Source organism: Hemiscyllium ocellatum, chromosome 16 (assembly GCF_020745735.1).
Source record: "Hemiscyllium ocellatum isolate sHemOce1 chromosome 16, sHemOce1.pat.X.cur, whole genome shotgun sequence".
Lineage (NCBI taxonomy): Eukaryota > Metazoa > Chordata > Chondrichthyes > Orectolobiformes > Hemiscylliidae > Hemiscyllium > Hemiscyllium ocellatum.
This window is the reverse complement of record NC_083416.1, coordinates 18,916,170-18,941,374: the sequence shown is the minus strand read 5'-3', so window position 1 is coordinate 18,941,374 and position 25,205 is coordinate 18,916,170. Positions and strand designations below refer to the sequence as shown.

The window sequence follows — 25,205 nt, the reverse complement described above, 5'->3', positions numbered from 1 at the left end:
GGAAAGAGTACAATGGGTGGATGGAGGTGTGGATGAAGGTGATAGGTCAGAAGGGAGGGTAAACGGATAGGTGGGAAGAGAGATTAGCAGGTAAGAGTGGCCCAACATTTCAACTCTCCCTCCCACTCTGCCAAGGACATACAGGTGCTGGGCCTCCTCCACTGCCGCTCCCTCACCACCCCTCTGGAGGAAGAACACCTCATCCTCCGCCTCAGAACACTTCAACCCCAGGGCATCAATGTGGACTTTACCAGTTTCCTCATTTCCCCTCCCCCAACCTCACCCCAGTTCCAACCTTCCAGCCCAGCACCATCCTCGTGTTCTGTCCAACCTGCCTATCTCCCTTCCCACTGATCCACTCTACCCTCCCCTCTGACCTATAATCTTCATCCACCCAGTGTACTCTTTGCTACCTTCTCCCCAACCCCCCAACTTATCTCTCCACCCTGGAAGCTGTCTGCCTCCATTCCTGATGAAGGGCTTTTGCCCGAAACATTGATTTTCCTGCTCCTCGGATGCTGCCTGACCTGCTGTGCTTTTCTAGCACCACTCTGATCTAAACTCTGGTTTCCAGCATCTGCAGTCCTCTCTTTTGCCAAGTGGAGTGAGTGAGTGCCGTGAGTGCTGTGAGTGGTGTGAGTGGCGTGAGTGAAAAAATACTGACTACATTTCCATTCTTCGGCATTCCCCAGAGCTCTGATGAAGAGTCATCCAGACTGAAAACCTTAAATTGCTCTGGCTCCCTGGATGCTGCCTGACCCCCTGTGATCTCCAGCATTTTTGTTTTCAGTTTCTGTGTCTCTCCTTCAGTGAGGGTAAGCAAATGAATAACATATCATAACTCTTAAAGAAGGGCTTATGCCCGAAACGTCAATTCTCCTGCTCCTTGGATGCTGCCTGACCTGCTGCGCTTTTCCAGCAACACATTTTTCAGCAGTTAAAGAAAATCTTCCAACTAGAGCTAAAATCTTGATGCAAACGACTGGCTACTGAATTGAGGATCTTTTTTGTGGTGGACAACCATGTGTTATCATTGCCACTGTGGAAAAAGGCACATCGTTGACCCTTGTGGTTTGCACTCCGAATCCACAGGAGTTGTTCCATCTCATCTATATTCTCCATCCATAAGATTTCCGCAAACTAATCTGCCCTACTTGTGAATAAATGTGTGTTGAGATTTAATACCATCTCAGGTATTCAATTGCTAATTTATACATGTGACACATCATGGATTGTTGATTAGCAGGCCACTCCTCCCATCAGGATTGTGTTAACTCCTAATTTCTGATCCTGTTCGAAGCCAAGCAAGAAATCCATTCAGCTACTTGTCCTGACTCAATTTTCCCTGAACTCTGATTCTTTTCCAGAAAGAAATGTTATGAAAGATCTTTTGAAAATACTGGCAAATAACATTCCTGAAAACTCAATCCAAAAACTTGAACATAGGTCCCTTCTAAGAGCCTTTCCTGAGCATATGCAGCGGAGCCACAGGTTTGGAAAAACAGGAAACTCTGTACTCTCTGAAATTACAGTCAGATGCAAAACAAGAAAGCACCATAGCATATAGGGGTTTAGAGCTAAATATTGAGAAATGAGCTTTGAGTGGATAGATGCTTGATGACTGGCATGGATACGACGGGCCTCTTTCCCTGCTCTAGTACTTTATGACTCTAAAGCCTCTGAGTCACATGAGGATTCCTTAAAGCACAATCTGAGCAAGGCAACACAAAAGTAGGGGAAAGGTGTGAGAAGGACAAACAGTTTACAAAGAAATATAGATAGATTAAGTAGATGGGCAAAAAGTTGGCAAACTAAGTAAAATGTGGGAACATGTGAAGCTGTTTACTTTGAAGGGAGAACAAAAGAACAGAGCATTGTTTAAATTGAGAGAAATGGCAGAAAACTGCAACACAAAGAGATTTGGGAGTATTTGTGCTTGGAACACAAAAAGTTAGCGCACAGCTGCAGCAGGTAATCAGGAAGGTTGAAGGAATGTTGGTCCCTATTTCAAAGTATAAGAGTAGCAAAGTTTTTTGCAACTGTACAATGTGCTAGTGGGACCACATCTGGCGTATGTGTATTCATCAGAGGCAGTTCAGAGAAGGTTCACTTGGATAATCCCTGGTATAGGGGAATTGCCTTACGAGCAAAGGTCAAACAGGTTGGGATACACAGTGGAAATTTATCCCAAGGATGAAGAAATATAGGAAGAGGAGATTCAACCATGGCTGACAAAGAAAGTCAGGAACAGCATAGAAGTTGAAGATGAAGTACACAATCTGGTGAAGATTAGTGGGACTCCAGAGGATTGGGATAAGAAAAGCATCAGTAAGTAGGGAAAAGATGAAATATGAGAGAATGGAGCTAGTAACATAAAAGAATTTTTAATATATCTGAAAAGTAAGGAAGAAAGGCAAGAATGGACATTAGAATGCTGGAAAATGAGGATGGAGATGTAGTAATGGGGAATAAATAAATGAAGGAGGAACTGATACTTTGCATCTGTTTTTACATTTGAAAACATCAGTAGCATACCAGACATTTATGTGGGTGAATCTAGGTGAGTGGGTAAAGAAATGATAGATGGAATACAGTGTGGGAAAGTGCAAGATTATGCAATTTCGTAGGAAGAGTAGAGGTGTAGAATATTTTCCAAATGGGGAAAGGCTTTGAAATCTGAAGTACAAAGGGACTTAGGAGTCCTTTTTTCAGAATTCTCTTTGGGTTAGCATGCAGGTTCACTTGGTGGTTAGGGAGTTAAATGCAAGTCATTTATATAAATGATTTGGATGTGAACATAGGCGGTACAGTTAATACGTTTGCAGATGACACCAAAATTGGAGGTGTAGTGGAAAAAGAAGAAGGTTACCTCAGAGTACAATGGGATCTTGATCAGATGGGCCAATGGGCTGAGGAGTGGTAGATGGAGTTTAATTTAGATAAATGTGAGGTGCTCCATTTTGGAACAGCAAATGAAAGCAGGACTTATACAATTAATGGTAAGGTCCTCCAGAGCGTTGCTGAACAATGAAGGAAAGTATACCAAATGCCTTCTTCATTATTTGATCTACCTGTGACTCTACTTTCAAGGAACTATAAACCTGCACTCCAAGGTCTCTATGGAGTGCAGGTTCATAGTTCCTTGAGAGTGGAGTCACAGGTAGATCGAATAGTGAAGAAGGCATTTGGTATGCTTTCCTTTATTGGTCAGAGTATTGACTACAGGAGTTGGGAGGTCCTGCTGGACAGGACTTTGGTTATGCCACTGTTGGAATATGTGTGCAATTCTGGTCTCCTTCCTATGGGAAGGATGTTGTGAAACTTGAAAGGATTCAGAAAAGATTTACAAGGATGTTGCCGGGGTGGAGGATTTGAGTTATGGGGAGAGGCTGAATAGGCAGGGGCCATTTTCCCTGGAGCATTGGAGACTGAGGGGTGATCTTCTAGAGGTTTATAAAATCATGAGGGACAAGGTCTCTTCTCTGGGGTGGAGGAGTCCAGAACTAATCGACATAGGTTTAGGGTGAGAGGGGGAAGATATAAAAGGGACCTAAGGGGCAACTTTTTCACGGAGGGGGTGGTGCATGTATGGAATGAGCTGCCAGAGGAAGTGGAGGCTGGTACAATTACAGCATTTAAAAGGCATCTGGATGGCTATATGTATAGGAAGGGTTCAGCGGGATATGGGCCAAGTGCTGGCAAATGGGACTAGATTAGGTTAGGATATCTGGGCGGCATGGATAGTTGGACCGAAGAATCTGTTTCTGTGCTGTGTATCTCTATGACTCTATGACTCTAATGTTAGCATTCATTTCAAGAGGGCTAGAATACAAGAGCAGAGATGTACTTGCTGAGGCTGTAGATGAAACTTTATGTGGAATATTGTGAGCAGTATGAAAGGAAATTTATCTTGGTATTGAAGAGGCCCAGAGGAGGTTTATGAAAATCATACTGGCAATGAAGGGCTTGTCATATGAGGAGCAGTTGAGGACACTGGGTCTGTACTTGATAGAGTTTGGAAGGATAAAATGTACTGCAAGACTGAGAGAGAGTGGACATGGAACGGAGACTAGGATCTGAGGGCACAACCTCACAGTGAAGGGATGAATCTTTAGAACTGAGATGAGGAGGAATTTCTTCAATCAGCGGGTAGTTAATCTGTGGAACTCATTGCCACAGAAAGTTATGGAGGCCAAGTCATTGAGTGTGTTTCAGACAGAGTTGGATAGGTTTCTTTATTGGTAAAGAGATCAAGGGTTACGGGGAGAAGGCCAGGGAATGGGGTTAAGAAACATACCAGCCATGATCAAATGTGGGACCAGACTCAATCACTCAAACAGTGTAATATTGCTCCTATATCTTATGGTGTAACGGACTCTACTGACTAGAGTTTGAAAAAATGAGAGATGATCTCATTGAAATATAAAGAATTCTTAAGGAGCTTGACAGAGTAAATGTTGGAAGGATGGTTCCTACTTGTCTAGGAACAGCATAATCTCAGAATTAAGGAGGACAAACTTAAAGACTCAGATGAGGAGGAATTTCTTTGAGTATTGTGAGTCTTTGCCACAGAGAGCTGTAGGGTAGAGTCCTTGTCTATATTTAAGGCTGAGACTGATCCAAATCAAAGGTCAACGGGAAAGGGCAGGGAAGTAGACGTGACAAGTGTTGGACAACCATGATCCTAATGAATGACAGAGCAGGCTTAAGGGGATGAATGGCCTACTCCTGTTCCTATTTCCAATGGTCTTACGGGTTGACCGAGTGGGGACAGTGTGTGTTGGTGAGCTAATTGTAAATGGCGCACACTGAGACTTACTGAGGATGTAGTCTGTACAAGGACCCCTCCACCCCGACGGTCATCATGTGATCCTGTTGCTGGGCTTCCCTCATTTTCTCAAGCACAGTAGCGAGCCCAGCCGCACACAGCCGAGCTGCTCTCTGCGTGACTGCCTCACAAATTTTCTGCACCAAACGGCGGTCCTCAATCCCAGAGGATAGATCAAACTTTTCCAGAATGGATTTCACATTCAGCAGGTCATCAGTATCACTGGCAGGGAGAAGAGAATAGTGAGATTTTAGAGCAACACATACTCACACAGTTACAGTATGATTCTGAGACAGAGGACCACAGTGAGTGTTTGAGCTAGAAGGTACAGTGAAATAACCAGGCAGAGAACACAGCATGACTCTGAGATACAGAGTTGATGTGAATATAAAACACTAATGGTCAGATGGTTCCTCTACCTTTCTATCACTGACAGGTACTTTGTTTCAAAGAGACCGTGATGATCGAGTCGATGTTGTTTGATTCCTGAGAAGATAACTCCTTTCTCCTTGAGCTTCAACAGAATATTTTGAACAATCGTACCCAGGAGCAACCCACTGATCATCTTCTCAAAGCTGTGAATGGGATAGGAGACAGAGAGAGGGGTGAGATGCAAACTCTGGTGAGACCCTGCCCTGAAACTGGGAAGATACTGACCCTGAAACAGGAGAAACCCTCACTTGGGATCAAGAGAGACCCTCGCCCTGAACCAGGACAGAATCTCAACATGGAACAGGGGAGACATTGATCCTGGAACAGGAGAGAATCTCACAGGGGAGACCCCCACCCTGAAACTGGGGGGGGGACCCTCACCCTGAAACAGGGGGGGACCCTCAGCCTGAAACGGGGGGAGCCTCACCCTGAAACGGGGGGGGGGCCTCACCCTGAAACGGGGGGTCCCTCACCCTGAAACGGGGCGGGGGCCTCACCCTGAAACAGGGGAAACCTTCACCTGGGATCAAGAGAGACCCTCGCCCTGAGCCGGGACAGAATCTCAACATGGAACAGGGGAGGCATTGATCCTGGAACAGGAGAGAATCTCACAGGGGAAACCCCCGCCCTGAAACGGGGGGGACCCTCACCCTGAAACGGGGGGGACCCTCACCTGGGATCAAGAGAGACCCTCGTCCTGAACCAGAACTGAATCTCAACATGGAACAGGGGAGACATTGATCCTGGAACAGGAGAGAATCTCACAGGGGAGACCCCCGCCCTGAAACAGGGGGGGACCCTCACCCTGAAACACAGGAGACCCTCACCCTGAAACGAGGTGGCAGCATTGACCTGGAACAGGAGAGCCCCTCATTCTGTAACAGGGAAGACCCTCTCCACTGAACAGGAAAGACACTAACCCTGAAACAGGGATACCCTCACCCTGGAACAGGTAGAACATTAGATTGAGATAGTGTCACCATTGCCCCAATAGGAAATCTGAAGGTGGGAACAAGTAGTCGTGAAAGACTACTTGTGGCTAGTGACAGAAATGGAGGAAATGAGGATCAGGAGTGCAATGAAGGATTTGTATTGACTAACTGAGCAACATTTCAGAACGTGTTTCATCCAGAGTGAAATGTTCTCTCTGATGTGAGTAATAGTGTGCTAGGGGGTGGAAACACTCACTATAAATGCTGTGACCGAATGGGATTGTGGTAAAAATGAACATCTATCACCTTTATTGAGATGACTGAGAGAGAAACGAGTATGTGGACTGTAACTCAACAAAGTGTAGAGTACACAGCAGCTATGCAATCATTCCAAACCCTCACTAAAGATCCAATCCTTCCATCTGCTTTCCCGGATGCTGAGACCGTTTATCTGCCAGCTCGTCAAATTCATTCATAATGTCCTGAAGTGGTCTCCTCACACTGTCTCCAAATGCTCCCCATTCTGCATTTATGCACATGAGTCCATCATCACCATCCAATTTGTCAATGTTCCTCATCTGCTCCATGTAGCACACGTTGGTGCCAGTCCCTGTATAGAAGCCAGGGAGAGCACAAAATCAGGATCACATAAACGGGGACCCACAGCCCAGTAAACCTACCATCCACAGCCCAGTAACACGCAACACCCACAGCCACGTATCACCCAACACCCACAGCCCGGTAACACCCAACACCCACAGCCTAGTAACACCCAACATTCACAACCCACTATCACCCAACACCCACAGCCCAGTGTCACCCAACACCCACAGCCCAGTGTCACACAACACTCACAGCCCAATATCATCCAACACTCACAGCTCCGTATGACACAATCAAAGCCAATCGCACCCATCACCAACAGCACAGTATGACCCAAAACACACCGTCCAATATCAGCCAACAACCACAGCCCAGTGTCACCCAACACCCATTGTCATCCCGCTACAACATCCCAGTATCACCCAACACTCACAGCCCAGTGTTGCCCAACACTCACAGCCCAGTATCACCCAACACCCACAGCCCAGTGCCACCCAACACCCACAGCCCAGTGTTGCCCAACACTCACAGCCCAGTATCACCCAACACCAACAGCCCAGTGCCACCCAACACCCACAGCCCAGTGTCACCCAACACCCACAGCCCAGTAGTGTCGAACACCTAGAGCCCATTATTACCCAGCACTCACAGGTAATCTCTCCAACACCCATAGCCTAGTGTCACACAACACCCACAATCCATACACCCACAGCCAGGTATTACTCAACACCCACCTCTCAGTGTGACCCAGCACCCACAGCCCAGTAACACCCAACACCAACAACCCCTATTATCATTCAACACCCATAGCCCAGTGTCACCCGACAACTACACCCAGAGTCATCCAGCAACAACATCCCAGTTTCACCCAACACTCACAGCCAATCTAACCCAAACCACAGCCGAGTGTCACCACTCACAGCCCAGTATCACCCAACACTCACAGGTAATCTCTCCAAAGCCCACAGCCCAGTGTCACTCAACACCCACAGCCCAGTGTCACTCAACACCACAGTCCAGTGTCACTCAACACCCACAGCCCAGTATCACCCAACACCCAAAGACCAGTATCTTCCTACACCCACAGACCAGTGTCACCCAACACTCACAGCCCGGTATCACCTAACATCGACAGACCAATATCACTCAACACCCACAGCCAATCTCACCCAACACTCACACCCCAGGGTCACCCAACACCCACAGCGCAGTATCTCCAACACTCACAGCACAGTATCACTGAACACTCACAGCTAATCTGACGGAACACCTACGCCCATTGTCATCCAGTTACAACATCCCAGTATCACCCAACACTCACAGCCCAGTGTTGCCCAACACTCACAGCCCATTATCACCCAGCACTCACAGCCCAGTATCACCCAACACCCACAGCCCAGTGCCACCCAACACCAACAGCCCAGTGCCACCCAAAACTCACAGGTAATCTCTCCAAAGCCCACAGCCCAGAGTCACTCAACACCCACAGCCCAGGGTCACTCAACACCCACAGTCCAGTGTCACCCAACACCCACAGCCCAGTATCACCCAACACCCAAAGACCAGTATCTTCCTACACTCACACCCCAGGGTCACCCAACACCCACAGCGCAGTATCTCCAACATTCACAGCACAGTATCACTGAACACTCACAGCTAATCTGACGGAACACCTACGCCCATTGTCATCCAGCTACAACATCCCAGTATAACCCAACACTCACAGCCCAGTGTTGCCCAACACTCACAGCCCAGTATCACCCAGCACTCACAGCCCAGTATCACCCAACACCCACAGCCCAGTGCCACCCAACACCAACAGCCCAGTGCCACCCAACACCCACAGCCCAGTGTCACCCAACACCCACAGCCCAGAGTCGTCACATACCCATAGCCAGGTGTCACCCAACACCAACAGCCCAGTGCCACCCAACACCCACAGCCCAGTGTCACCCAACACCCACAGCCCAGAGTCGTCACATACCCATAGCCAGGTGTCACCCAACACCCACAGCACAGTGTCACCCAACACCCACAGCATAGTGTCACCCAACACCCACAGCCCAGTATCACCTAACACTCACAGCCCCATATGACACAATCAAAGCCTATCTCACCCATCACCAATAGCACAGTATGACCCAAAACACACAGTCCAATATCAGCCAACACCCACAGCCCTGTGTCACCCAACATCACAGCCCAGTGTCACCCAACACCCACAGCCCAGTGTCACCCAACACTCACAGCACAGTGTCATCCAACACTCACAGCACAGTGTCACCCAACACCCACAGCACAGTGTCACCCAACACCCACAGCACAGTGTCACACAACACTCACAGCACAGTATCACATAACACTCACAGCTCATCTGACCCGACACCTGTACCTATTGCCATCCAGCAACAACATCCCAGTATCACCCAACACTCACAGCCAATCTAACCCAACCCACAGCCTATTATCACCCAACACCCACAGCCCATTATTACCCAACACCCACAGCCCAGTATCATCGAACACCTATAGTCCAGCATCACCCAGCACTCACAAGTAATCTCTCCAACGCCCACAGCCCAGTGTGACCCAACGCCCACAGCCCAGTGTGACCCAACACCCACAGCCCATTATCACCCAACACTCACAGCCCATTATCACCCAACACCCACAGCCCAGTGTCACTCAGCAACCACAGCCCAGTGTCACTCAGCACCCACAGCCCAGTGTCGCCATACATCTATAGCCAGGTATTACCCAACAACCACTTCTCAGTGTGACCCAGCACCCACAGCCCAGTAACACCCAACACCAACAACCCCTATTATCATCTAACACCCGTAGCGCAGTGTCATCCAACACCCACAGCCCAGTGTCACTCAACACCCACAGCCCAGTGTCATCCAGCACCCACAGCCCAGTGTCACCCAGCACCCACAGCCCAGTGTCACCCAACACCCACAGCCCAGTGTCACTCAACACCCATAGCAAATCTCACCCCACACTCACAGCCCAGGGTCACGCAAAACCCACAGCCCACTATTACCCAACTCAGTATCACTCAACACCCACTGCCCAGTATCACCCAACACCTACAGCCCAGTATCACTCAACACCCACTACCCAGTACCATCGAACACCCATAGCCCAGTATCATGCAACACTCTCAGCCAATCTAACCCAACCCACAGCCGAGTGTCACCATGCACCCACAGCCCATTATTATCCAACATTCAGCCCAGTATCACCCAGCACTCACAGGTAATCTCTCCACGCCCACAGCCCAGTGTCACTCAGCACCCACAGCCCAGTATCGCCATACACCCACAGCCAGGTATTACTCAACACCCACCTCTCAGTGTGACCCAGCACCCGCAGCCCAGTAACACCCAACACCAACAACCCCTATTATCATCCAATGCCTGTAGCCCAGTGTCACCCAACACTCACAGCCAATCTCACCCAACACCTACAGCCAGAGTCATCCAGCAACAACATCCTAGTATCACCCAACAATCACAGCCAATCTAACCCAAACCATAGCCGAATGTCACCCAACAACCACAGCACAGTATCACCTAACAACCACAAATCAGTATAACCCATCACCCCACAGCGTATCATCCACCACCCACAGCCCAGTGTTACCCAATACCCACAGACCATTATTACCAAACACCCATAGCAAATCTCATCCCACACTCACAGCCCATGGTCACCCAACACCGACAGCGCAGTATCACCAACACCTACAGCCCATTATCACCTAACAACCACTGCTCAGTGTCACCATATGCCCACAGCCCATTATTATCCAACACTCACAGCCCAGTATCAATCAACACCCACAGCCCAGTACCACCCAACACTGACAGCCCACTATTATCTAACACGTAGAGCCCAGTATCACCCAGCACTCACAGGTAATCTCTCGAACGCCCACAGCCCAGTGTCACCCAACACCCACGGCCCAGGGTCACCCAACACCCACGGCCCAGTCTTCTTCAAAACCGACAGCCCAGTATTATTCAACGCCCACAGCCCAGTATTATTCAACACCTACAGCCCAGTATTATTCAACACCCACGGCCCAGTATCACCCAGCACCCACAGCCCAGGGTCAATCAACACCGACGGCACAGGGTCACTCAACACCCACAGCCCAGTATTATTCAACACCCACGGCCCTGTATCATTCAACACCCACAGCCCAGTATCATTCAACACCCACAGCCCAGTATTATTCAACACCCACAGCCCAGTATTATTCAACACCCACAGCCCAGTATCACCCAGCACTCACAGGTAATCTCTCCAACGCCCACAGCCCAGTGTCACCCAACACCTAAAGACCAGTATCAACAGCACTCACAGTCCAGGATCACCCAACACACATGGCCCAGGGTCACCCAGCACTCACAACTCAGTATCACCCAACACCCACAGACTAGTATCACCCAACACCCACAGCCCATTATTACCCAACACACACAGCCCAGTACCACCCAGCACTCACAGGTAATCTCTCCAATGCCCACAGCCCAGTGTCACTCAACACCCACAACCCAGTGTCACCCAGCACCCACAACCCAGTGTCACACAACACTCACAGCACAGTATCACCCAACACCCACAGACCAGTACCATCGAACACCTATAGCGAAGGATCACCCAGCACTCAACAGGTTATCTCTCTGACACCCACAGCCCAGTGTCACCCAACACCCACAGCCCAGTGTCACTCAACACCCACAGCCCAGTATCACCCAACACCCAAAGACCAGTATCATCCGGCACTCACAGACCAGTGTCACCCAACACTCACAGCCCAGTATCACCCAACATCGACAGACCAATATCACTCAACACCCACAGCCAATCTCACCCAACACTCACACCCCAGGGTCACCCAACACCCACAGCGCAGTGTTACTCAACACCCACAGGCCAGTGTCACTCAACACCCACAGCCCATTAACACCCAACACCCAAAGACCAGTATCTTCCTACACTCACAGACCAGTGTCACCCAACACTCACAGCCCAGTATCACCCAACATCGACAGACCAATATCACTCAACCCCCACAGCCAATCTCACCCAACACTCACACCCCAGGGTCACCCAACACCCACAGCGCAGTATCTCCCACACTCACAGCACAGTATCACCGAACACTCACAGCTAATCTAACGGAACACCTACGCCCATTGTCATCCCGCAACAACATCCCAGTATCACACAACACTCACAGCCCAGTGTTGCCCAACACTCACAGCCCAGTATCACCCAGCACACACAGCCCAGTATCACCCAACACCCACAGCCCAGTGCCACCCAACACCAACAGCCCAGTGCCACCCAACACCCACAGCCCAGTGTCACCCAACACCCACAGCCAAGTAGTGTCGAACACCTAGAGCCCATTATTACCCAGCACTCACAGGTAATCTCTCCAATGCCCATAGCCTAGTGTCACACAACACCCACAATCCATACACCCACAGCCAGGTATTACTCAACACCCACCTCTCAGTGTGACCCAGCACCCACAGCCCAGTAACACCCAACACCAACAACCCCTATTATCATTCAACACCCATAGCCCAGTGTCACCCGACAACTACACCCAGAGTCATCCAGCAACAACATCCCAGTATCACCCAACACTCAGCCAATCTAACCCAAACCACAGCCGAGTGTCACCACTCACAGCCCAGTATCACCCAACACACACAGCCCAGTATCACCCAACACTCACAGGTAATCTCTCCAAAGCCCACAGCCCAGTGTTACCCAACACCCACAGCCCAGTGTCACTCAACACCAACAGCCCATTAACACCCAACACCCAAAGACCAGTATCTTCCTACACTCACAGACCAGTGTCACCCAACACTCACAGCCCAGTATCACCCAACATCGACAGACCAATATCACTCAACACCCACAGCCAATCTCACCCAACACTCACACCCCAGGGTCACCCAACACCCACAGCGCAGTATCTCCAACACTCACAGCACAGTATCACCGAACACTCACAGCTAATCTGACGGACCACCTACGCCCATTGTCATCCAGCTACAACATCTCAGTATCACCCAACACTCACAGCCCAGTGTTGCCCAACACTCACAGCCAATCTCACCCAACACTCACACCCCAGGGTCACCCAACACCCACAGCGCAGTATCTCCAACACTCACAGCACAGTATCACCGAACACTCACAGCTAATCTGAAGGAACACCTACGCCCATTCCCATCCAGCTACAACATCTCAGTATCACCCAACGCTCACAGCCCAGTGTTGCCCAACACTCACAGCCCAGTATCACCCAGCACTCACAGCCCAGTATCACCCAACACTCACAGCCCAGTATTATTCAACACCCAAAGCCCAGTATCACCCAGCACTCACAGGTAATCTCTCCAAATCCCACAGCCCAGTGTCACCCAACACCCACAGCCCAGTAGTGTCGAACACCTAGAGCCCATTATTACCCAGCACTCACGGGTAATCTCTCCAACCCCCACAGCCTAGTGTCACACAACACTCACAATCCATACACCCACAGCCAGGGATGACTCAACACCCACCTCTCAGTGTGACCCAGCACCCACAGCCGAGTAACACCCAACACCAACAACCCCTATTATCATTCAACACCCATAGCCCAGTGTCACCCGACAACTACACCCAGAGTCACCCAGCAACAACATCCCAGTATCACCCAACACTCACAGCCAATCTAACCCAAACCACAGCCGAGTGTCACCACTCACAGCCCAGTATCACCCAACACACACAGCCCAGTATCACCCAACACTCACAGGTAATCTCTCCAAAGCCCACAGCCCAGTGTCACTCAACACCCACAGCCCAGTGTTACTCAACACCCACAGCCCAGTGTCACTCAACACCCCCAGCCCATTAACACCCAACACCCAAAGACCAGTATCTTCCTACACTCACAGACCAGTGTCACCCAACACTCATAGCCCAGTATCACCTAACATCGACAGACCAATATCACTCAACACCCACAGCCAATCTCACCCAACACTCACACCCCAGGGTCACCCAACACCCACAGCGCAGTATCTCCAACACTCACAGCACAGTATCACCGAACACTCACAGCTAATCTGACGGAACACTTACGCCCATTGTCATCCAGCTACAACATCCCAGTATAACCCAACACTCACAGCCCAGTGTTGCCCAACACTCACAGCCCAGTATCACCCAGCATTCACAGCCCAGTATCACCCAACACACACAGCCCAGTGCTACACAACACCCACAGCCCAGTGTTACTCAACACCCACAGCCCAGTGTCACTCAACACCCACAGCCCATTAACACCCAACACCCAAAGACCAGTATCTTCCTACACTCACAGACCAGTGTCACCTAACATCGACAGACCAATATCACTCAACACCCACAGCCAATTTCACCCAACACTCACACCCCAGGGTCACCCAACACCCACAGCGCAGTATCTCCAACACTCACAGCACAGTATCACCGAACACTCACAGCTAATCTGACGGACCACCTACGCCCATTGTCATCCAGCTACAACATCTCAGTATCACCCAACACTCACAGCCCAGTGTTGCCCAACACTCACAGCCCAGTATCACCCAGCACACACAGCCCAGTATCACCCAACACCCCCAGCCCAGTGCCACCCAACACCCACAGCCCAGTATCACCCAACACCCACAGCCCAGTATTATTCAACACCCACAGCCCAGTATCACCCAGCACTCACAGGTAATCTCTCCAAATCCCACAGCCCAGTGTCACCCAACACTCACAATCCATACACCCACAGCCAGGGATGACTCAACACCCACCTCTCAGTGTGACCCAGCACCCACAGCCGAGTAACACCCAACACCAACAACCCCTATTATCATTCAACACCCATAGCCCAGTGTCACCCGACAACTACACCCAGAGTCACCCAGCAACAACATCCCAGTATCACCCAACACTCACAGCCAATCTAACCCAAACCACAGCCGAGTGTCACCACTCACAGCCCAGTATCACCCAACACTCACAGCCCAGTATCACCCAACACTCACAGGTAATCTCTCCAAAGCCCACAGCCCAGTGTCACTCAACACCCACAGCCCAGTGTTACTCAACACCCACAGCCCAGTGTCACTCAACACCCCCAGCCCATTAACACCCAACACCCAAAGACCAGTATCTTCCTACACTCACAGACCAGTGTCACCCAACACTCACAGCCCGGTATCACCCAACATCGACAGACCAATATCACTCAACACCCACAGCCAATCTCACCCAACACTCACACCCCAGGGTCACCCAACACCCACAGCGCAGTATCTCCAACACTCACAGCACAGTATCACCGAACACTCACAGCTAATCTGAAGGAACACCTACGCCCATTGTCATCCAGCTACAACATCCCTGTATCACCCAACACTCACAGCCCAGTGTTGCCCAACACTCACAGCCCAGTATCACCCAGCACACACAGCCCAGTATCACCCAACACCCACAGCCCAGTACCACCCACAACAACAGCCCAGTGCCACCCAACACCCCCAGCCCAGTGCCACCCAACACCCACAGCCCAGTGCCACCCAACACCCACAGCCCAGTAGTGTCGAACACCTAGAGCCCATTATTACCCAGCACTCACAGGTAATCTCTCCAATGCCCATAGCCTAGTGTCACACAACACCCACAATCCATACACCCACAGCCAGGTATTACTCAACACCCACCTCTCAGTGTGACCCAGCACCCACAGCCCAGTAACACCCAACACCAACAACCCCTATTATCATTCAACACCCATAGCCCAGTGTCACCCGACAACTACACCCAGAGTCATCCAGCAACAACATCCCAGTATCACCCAACACTCACAGCCAATCTAACCCAAACCACAGCCGAGTGTCACCACTCACAGCCCAGTATCACCCAACACACACAGCCCAGTATCACCCAACACTCACAGGTAATCTCTCCAAAGCCCACAGCCCAGTGTCACCCAACACCTATAGCCCAGTGTCACCCAACACCCACAGCCAAACTCACCCAACACCCACAGCGCAGTATTATCGAACACTCACAGCCCAGAATTACCCAACACCTATAGTCCAGTATCACCCAGTACACTCACAGATAATCTCACCAACACCCACAGCCAGTTATTACCCAGCACCCACAGCCCAGTGTCACCCAGCACCCACATCCCAGTGTCACCCAGCACCCACAGGTAATCTACCCAACACCCACAGCGCAGTGTCACCCAACACCCACAGCGCAGTGTCACCTAACACCCACAGCGCATTATTACCTAAAACTCACAGCCCAGAATCATCGAACACCTATAGCCCAGTTTCACGCAGCACTCACAGGTAATCTCCCCAACACCCACAGCCCAGTGTCACCCAACACCCACAGACGAGGGTCACCCAACACTCATGGCACAGTATCATCGAACACCTATAGCCCAGCATCACCCAGCACTCACAGGTAATCTCTCCAACGTCCACAGCCCAGTGTCACCCAACACCCACAGCGCAGTGTCACCCAACACCCACAGCGCAGTGTCACCCAACATCCGCAGCTAATCTGACCCGACACCTACACCCACTGTCATCCAGCAACAATATCCCAGGATCACCCAAAACTCACAGGCAATCTAACCCAACCCACAGCCCAGTGTCACCATAACTCACAGCCCATTATCACCCAACACCTACAGCCCAGAATTACCCAACACCTACACTCACAGTCAATCTCACCCGGCACCTACACCCAGTGTCACCCAACACCTCAGCTCTGTGTCACCCAACACCCAGAGCCCAGTATTGCCATACACCCACAACTAGTTATTGCCCAACATCCATCTCCCAGTGTGACCCAACACCCACAACCCTTATTACACCCAACATTCACAGACCAGTGTCACCCAACATTCACAGACCAGTATCACCCAACATTCACAGACCAGTGTCACCCAACATTCACAGACCAGTATCACCCAACACCCACAGACCAGTGTCACCCAACACCCACAGACCAGTGTCACCCAGCACCTACAGCCCAATATCATCGAACACCTATAGCCCAGCATCACCCAGCACTCACAGGTAATCTCACCAACACCCACAGCCCCGCGTCACCCAGCACCACAGCCCCTCGTCGCCCAGCACCCACAACCCTGCGTCGCCCAGCACCCACAGCCCCGCGTCACCCAGCACCCACAGGCCCGCGTCACCCAGCACGCACAGGTAATCTATCCAACACCCACAGCCCAGTGTCACACAACACCCACAGCCCAGTGTCACACAACACCCACAGGTAATCTCTCCATCACCCACAGACCAGCGTCACCCAACACCCACAGACCAGCGTCACCCAACACACAGCCAGTTATTACCCAACACCCACCTCCCAGTGTGACCCAGCACCCCAGTAATTCCCAACACCCACAACACCTATTATCTCCCAACACCCATCGCCCAGTGTCATCCAACACTCACAGTCAATCTCACCCGACACCTACACCCAGTGTCACCCAACACCCAGAGCCCAGTATTGCCATACACCCACAACTAGTTATTGCCCAACACCCACAGCCCAGCGTCACCCAACACCCACAGCCCAGCGTCACTCAACACCCACAGCCCAGTATCACCATACACCCACAGCCCAGTATCGCCATACACCCACCTCCCCAGTATGACCCAGCACCCACAGCCCAGGAACACCCAAGGCTCACAGCCAATCTCACCTGACACCCACAGCCCAGGATCACCCAACACCCACAGCCCAGGATCACCCAACACTCAGCTAATCTGACACAACACCAACACTCTGTCATCCAGCAACAACATCCCAGTGTCACCCAACACCCACTGCCCAGTGTCACCCAACACCCACTGCCAAGTGTCACCCAACACCCACAAGTCATTATAGCCTATCAGCCCAGCCCCATATCACCCAACATCAGAGGCACCCAACACCCACAGTCTGGTATCACCCACCACCCACAGCTCAGTATCACTCAACATCCACGCCCAGTATCATCGAACACCTATAGCCCAGTATTACCCAGAACTCACAGGTAATCTCTCCAACGCCCACAATCCAGTATCACTCAACACGGCTGCCCAGTGTCACTCAAAGCCCACAGCCCAGTGTCACACAACACCCACAGCCCAGTATCACCCAACACCCACAGCCCAGTGTCACACAACACCCACAGCCAATTTCACCCAACACTGAGTCCAGGGTCATCCAACACCACAGCCCAGTAACACCCAACACCGCGAGCGCAGTCTCTCCAACACTCACTGCTCAGTATCACCCAACACTCACAGCTAATCTGACTCGGCACCTACACCCATTGTCATCCAGCAACAACATCCCAGTATCACCCAACATGCACAGGCAATCTAACCCAACCCACAGCCGAGTGTCAACATATACCCACAGCCCATTATTACCCAACACTCACAGCTCAGTATCACCCAACACCTGCAGCGTAGTATTATCAACCAGCACTCACAGGTAATCTCACCAACGCCCACAGCACATTATCACCCAACACCCACAGATCCGTATCACCCAACACCCAATCTCACCCAACACTCATAGCCCAGGGTCACCCAACACTGACGGCGTAGTATCACCAACACTCACAGCCCATTATCACCCAAAACTCACAGCTAATCTGACCTGGCAACAATAGCCCATTATCACCCAACACCCACAGCCCAGCGCCACCCAACACCCACAGCCCAGCGTCACCCAACACCCACAGCCCAGCGTCACCCAACACCCACAGTCATTCTCACCCAACACTCACAGCCCAGGGTCACCCAATATCGACAGCGCAGTATCACCCAACGCCCACAGCCCAGCATCACCCAACGCCCACACACCGACATCACCCAACATTCACAGCCCAGGGTCACCCAATACCGACAGCGCAGTATCACCAACACTCACAGCACAGTATTACCCAACACTCAGCTAATCTGACCCGACACCTACACCCATTGTCATCCAGCAACAACATCCCTGTATCACCCAAGACTCACAGCTAATCGAACCCAACCCACAGACAATTGTTACTCAACACCCACAGCCCAGTATCAGGAGAAAGCGAGGACTGCAGATGCTGGAGACCAGAGTTGAAAAGTGTAGCCCTGGAAAAGCACAGCAGGCCAGGCAGCATCCGAGGAGCAGGAGAGTCGACATTTCGGGCATAAGCCCTTCTTATGCTCGAAACGTCGATTCTCCTGCTCCTCAAATGCTGCCTGGCTTGCTGCGCTCTTCCAGCACCACACTTTTCAACAGCCCAGTGTCACCCAACACCCACAGCCAATCTAACCCAAACCATAGACCAGTGTCGCCCAACACCCACAGACCAGTGTCGCCCAACACCCACAGACCAGTGTCACCCAACACCCACAGACCAGTGCCGCCCAACACCCACAGACCAGTGCCGCCCAACACCGCTGTGCGATGTCACTGAACACCCATCACTCAATGTCACCCAACATTCATTGCCCAATGTCAACCACAGCACAATGTCTGATATTGCCCAGAAAGTAACATCATCCATCAGTCACTATCTTTCGCCTGGCACCCGCTGCTCATTAAAGTCAAGTGCCCACTATCTGGTGTCATCCAATGTTCAAAGGCCGGTGTCACTTACAGCCTTATGGTCTCCAGCATCCTTGGATCAGTGTTCCCACATGCCCACAAGCCACAGGACCTGCAGCCCAGCACTCCTCAAACACCTATTGTTTATATTCTGAGCTTTGAATAATCTGTATTATCAATCACTCCTTGCATTCTTGGACACATTCAAGCCAACACTCACCTACAATGAGACCAATTTCACACTTTGGATCCTCATAAGCACATGACATCAGTGTCCCAACAGTATCATTTATAATGACAACTACGTCCAGGTCGAATTCCTGAAAGCACACATATTATAAGGAAACCATCGTCCAATTACCAGAGAAACATATCAGTCATACCAGAATAGTGGGTCAGTGAGTTACCCATGTCAGTCAGTTACTAGGTTAGTCAGATAGCAAGGTCATTCCATTACTGGGTTAGTCAGTTATCAGGATAGTAGATCAATCAGTTAGCAGTTCTGTAAGTTATTAGCAGTTATTCTGTAAGTCAGTTTGCATGTCAGTTAGTTACTGTGTCTATCAGTTAGCAAGTCTGCCAGATACTATGTCTGTCAGTTACCAGGGTCAGTCAATTATCGGTGATTTGCCAGGGTCGGTCAGTTACTAGGTTAGTCAGTTATTAGGTCAGCCTGTTATCAGAGTAGGCAATCAGTCAGTTAGGAAGGTCAGTCACTTATTGGACCAGTTAGTTACCAGGTCAGTCAGTTACGAGGGTAATGGATCAGTCAGTTAGCACTGTCAGTCAGTTATCCGGTCAGTCAGCTACCAGGGTGGCTGGTCAGTTAAATATTGAGTCAGTCAGTTACCAGGGTGGCTGGTCAGTTAGATATTGGGTCAGAGAGTCTGGATCTGTCACCCTGAGCACCTGAACTGAAAGTTATTACCTGCCGACGTTGAATAGCAGCTCGCAACATCTGTACGACATCCTTTCCTATACAGTCTGGAATATTGAATCCCTTGGTCCAGTTTAGCAGGATCCCCTACAGAGTCGAGCAGAGTTGAAATTAATTAGAGCCTGATCTGAAATGAGATGTTCACCACCCTAGAGAGTGTATGTAAAGCTCTGAGTTTAACTTGATACAGGCCGGAGTGTACTGAGTGAGATAGGAGTGAGGCAGACACATCAGTCACTTGAGCTCTCACCTGATCTAGGCCAGTCTGTTGGTAGGGGAAGGAGAAAGTGAATCCCAGAGGAGGAGGCTCCTTGATGTTTTGGCTTGACAGGAACTTTATGATACAGTCCACAATGTAATCAAAGAGCTACAAAAGAGCAGAGATTAGTTTGTCTCAGAACCAATATAAGGACAGCTTCAAACAAAATGAATCACCTCAGCATGAAGCCAATGCAAGTCATCAGTCATTGGATTATTTTGCAAAAGGAAGTGTTTGTCCAAAGAAATGGTTACTTGACCCTAAAAAGGGTTGTCTTGTGTTCTAATGAAGAACAAAGAAATGTTCATGTTGTAATCTTATTTGAATTTTGTCAGGACAGGATGGAACATGGAGATTATTAAATATATATTTTGCATAATTACACAACCAATGTATTATCTTTTTCTATCTTTTCCTTCGAATTGTTTCTCTTAAATTTTGTTAAGAAGAAAAGGCAGCAATCTGTTAATATCTAATCCTGTTAGTACGATGTTAAATTCTTAGATGCTGAAGGGAACGAGCATATTGGGTATTAATTAGTTAATTTTCCACTGTGCAAACTTGATGATGAAATAGGGATGTCAAAACCATTTTATTAGATAATAGATGCCCTGATCAGATAATTTCTTACTGTATAATACTAAAACTCAACTCCTGGTCCTGAAAAGTCCCTCCAATTATCCTGGAAAAGTAAGATATGCCAAAGGTTTTAGCTACCAGGGAATTTAGTTGTTTCATGCTGCTAATATGCAGTTGAAAAAAGGGGCTCTTGTGGTATAGTGGTAGTGCCCCTATCTTTGAGCCAGGAAGCCCAAGTTCAAATCCCACTTACTCAGAGGTTTGCAACAATAGGTTGATTAGAAAACATTTTACAATGAATTCACCCCCTCACTATCTTAACCAGTTTTAGACCCTCCATCCAATTAAAACATCTTGTCAGTATCTGCCCTGTCAAGCTCTCTGAATAAGATATAATCACATTATTAGATTCATAGAGTACAGCAGAGTGTTTGTGGCCCATCAAGTCTGCACCACCAGAGATACATATGACCTATACACACCCCATTTCCCTGAGCTGAGCTCATAGCCTTGAATGCTCATCCAAATAACTTTTATAAGGTTGTGAAGTTTCCTGCCTCGTCTATACTCCATTTTGTTATGACATGGGGTAAACCCTCCTGCTTAATTTTAACAGCAACCCAGAAAGGATTTATCCCATGCAGTAATCTGTGAAAATTTGATAGGCCAAGTACTACGCAAAGTAAAAGTTAACAACTTTATTTCTTAAAGTATAACAGAAAATAATTAACTAACAACTATTTACAATTCTTTCCTCTAACCTATCTTTTACCTTCCCTTCTCTAACACTAGTCCAATAAAACTCCAGATTACGATTTACGAAACAAAACTTCTTATCTCAATTCCATGCAGCTTTCATTTCCTCTGAATTCTAGTCTTCTTTCCTCCTTCTTAGGGATTTCTGTTTCACAGATTACTGATTGATAAAGGTACCTTTTAAGAGAGCTATTTTTCAGGCAGTCTTTTTACCTGCTGGGGCTCGGCTGTTCTCCTGTCAACTATCCAATTTTCCCTGGTCTTATATCCCTAAATCATTGGATTGTGTCATTGGCCTTTAAGATTGTCAATATAAAAAATTCAAATTGGTTTGGAAATTGGTATTTTTTTGGGGGCACAACTTACCCTGAAACTGATTGGCCTAATTCGAATCTGTTTTATTGCTTCCAGACAACCAGCTAATTTAGCTTTTGACCAAGTATTATATTGTTACCTTATTGAGAACACGTGTCAAGTAGCTGTACAAGCTGTGAACTCTCTTGAAGATACAGTACACATCTCCATAACAATTTCACATCTCCACCTTCCTCTGGGCGAGAAGGTTTCTCCTTAAAACCCCTCTGCCAGGCAGTGATGCCTGCATCCCACGAGTGAATTAAAAACATACCACACCAGAAATATTTGAGTTGTGGAGAAACTGCCTGACAATGGTCCTTAGAATGGTTGAGCTGCAGTTTGCTTCAGGTTGGTAGGAGCAGTGCAGCTAGAACCATCCAGAGCCAAAAAAAATCTTTCTCCCTTCTCTCTGTCTGGGTGAAAAGATAAAATGAAAAAGAAATGTCAAAGAAGGAATTCTAATAGATTAAAAGTCTGATGTCCACTTGATCAATTCTCAAATCAAAGAATTTGCATGACATAATGTCATAATTGGTAAAATCAAAAGGCAATTTTAATGAAGTCAGCCATTATTACTGTATTACTCACATCACATAAAGCTCTAATTTCCTGAAGTATACTGCGCCCAACATTCTCTCTACTATTAGGCATTCTATAAACAAATCCCACAAACATTTGCTCCAGCTTTCTGTTTTCGGTTTTGTCAGAACTGATTATCTCGATCCTTCAATCTTATAAGGATCACTCTTACAAGGAGAGGTTGAGTAGTTTGGGCCAACATTAATTCAATGTAGAAAAATGAGAGGAGATCTTATTGAAGCCTACAGGATTCTGACGAGGCTTGACGGAGTGGGTGCTTCCTCTAAAGTGGGAGTCTCAAACTAGGAGGCACAGTGTCAAGATAAAGGGTCACCCACTTAAGGTGGAGGTGAGGAGACATTTCTTCTCATAGAGGGTCTTAAGTCTCTGGAATTCATACCCTCAAAGTGTAGTGGCACTTAGTGTGAAATTCAATAATTTTGATTGATGAGGGAGTCAAGGGTTGGGGGTCAGCGAGAAAATGGAGTTGAGAGCACACTCAAGAGTGCCACAGACTTCCTCATTGGAAAAGCAGGCTCAAGTGGCAGAATGGTCTACTGCTGCTCTGAATTCTTTAATTTTAATAAATTACTGGTTGAATACATCTCTTGGCCTTGGTTCCAGTAAATTATTGGTTTGATGTTAATGATCCCCAGTCAGCTAATTAACAGTCATGACGTTGTTCTCAGGAATACCTGCTGTCCCGAAGCCTGCATCAGTTTGTGGGGGATTCTGTAACTCTCAGACACCATGTGCTCAGCATCTTCACACGCAGAACCAAACCTCACCAGTAAGACTCGAAAATTAGTGCCACCAAGGTCCAAGGCCAGGAAGCTGCCATTTACTGGAGATCAAAGAGAGAAATTGAAGTCTGTACCAACTCTGGGTCTGCATCTCTCCTCCACCCATTGCCAGGGTCATGGGTTAGCTCAGAGTCCCTGAATGCAGTGACCAATCCTAGGCCTTGCTCTCCGATTGGCTGCACCAGCCCAGATATGCCCACTACCCTCAGATCATCTCCAGATCACTCTGACCCTCTCAAGCACCCTTCCTCCCTCTCAATTATCCTCAATGCTTCAAAAACCCTTGATCACCTTCACCTCCTTGACCACCATCATTTCCCCTCAATCACCCTTATTGCCATCACCCTCAGTCCTCCTCAATTATCCTGATCCCCTTAATCACCCTCACCCTCTCATCACCTTCACTTCCCAATGATTGCTCTCTCTCACCGCCCCGAATCACAGTCTGTGTTGAACCAATGTTGATTATGAGTTGACAGGGTAAACCCTCCCCAAGTCCCTGAACAAGATTGCTCTTTGCTCCAGCATCATCCATTCCTCAGTCTCATCTGCACCATCTCCTCAGGGTGGCTGGAACTCACCTTTACCAGCAGGCAGTGAGCGTATGAAGGTGGGTAACATGCGGACCGATGCCTCCTGGTAAGTGTTTCTGCTCAGGCCTCTCTCCATTTCCTCCCTCAGCCTGTGCATCACCAGATGTAGCTGCTTCTTGCTCACTTGGAACAGACTGAGGATTCGGTCAACCTCAGGGTGCGCAGTGGTATCTCCACAGCTCATGGTCATCGCCATGAAATTGGCCCAGCTGGAAATGGGAAATCTAAATCCTCAGGCTGTAATCCGGTGTCCTGTGTGTGCAGGCAGCTATCAGGTTGTGTGAGAACCTGGAACACAAACAAGGTTTCAAACCATTTCTTCAACAATAACATCGGCTGCATGACTGCATTACCAAAGAGGCAGTTGTAAGAACCTTTCACTTCCTTTGTTCTGAATCAGGAAAGCAATATTTATCCGGGGGACAATGCCGTGCAGCTGGTGGGCCACACGGCCCAGGATTAATTTCATTATTTCCTGCAGCACTTTGACATGATTGAATGACAAGGCCAGAAATAGGAATATAATACAGTTGACTCCATGACTAAAGAGCTGGTGTAGGAGATGAAGAGATTCAGCTATCTGAATCATTGGGATCTCTTCCAGGGCAGGTACAGTCTGTACAAGAAGGATGGCTTGCACCTAGACAGGAAAGGCACCAATATCCTTGCAGTAAGGTTTGTCAGTGCCACTAACTGGCGGAGCAGGGGGGTGGGAACCAGTGCAATAGATCAGCATGCAGTGTAAAGGGCTAAATTAAGTAAATCAAGTAGGAAGAACAAGCAGGGCCAGGTTAATGATCACGGCAGGACTAGCAGTCTGGTGTATACTTATTTTAATGCAAAGAAGATAACAGATAAGGCAG

General features: G+C 49.0%; 1 protein-coding gene across 1 annotated transcript in view; it reads right to left on the bottom strand.

The window, feature by feature from the left end:
- LOC132823548 (hexokinase-1-like) overlaps positions 1-24,532 on the bottom strand; it is a 28,693-nt gene extending 4,161 nt beyond the window's left edge. Inside the window, exons 1-8 of the mRNA XM_060837492.1 lie at positions 24,331-24,532; positions 23,642-23,790; positions 20,667-20,783; positions 20,408-20,503; positions 19,700-19,799; positions 6,615-6,802; positions 5,248-5,405; positions 4,820-5,050 (exon numbers count right to left, since the gene is read on the bottom strand). Of these exons, the coding sequence (XP_060693475.1) occupies positions 4,820-5,050; positions 5,248-5,405; positions 6,615-6,802; positions 19,700-19,799; positions 20,408-20,503; positions 20,667-20,783; positions 23,642-23,790; positions 24,331-24,532 (1,241 nt within the window). The remainder of the gene's footprint in view (positions 1-4,819; positions 5,051-5,247; positions 5,406-6,614; positions 6,803-19,699; positions 19,800-20,407; positions 20,504-20,666; positions 20,784-23,641; positions 23,791-24,330) is intronic.
- Between the last annotated feature and the right edge of the window lie 673 nt (positions 24,533-25,205).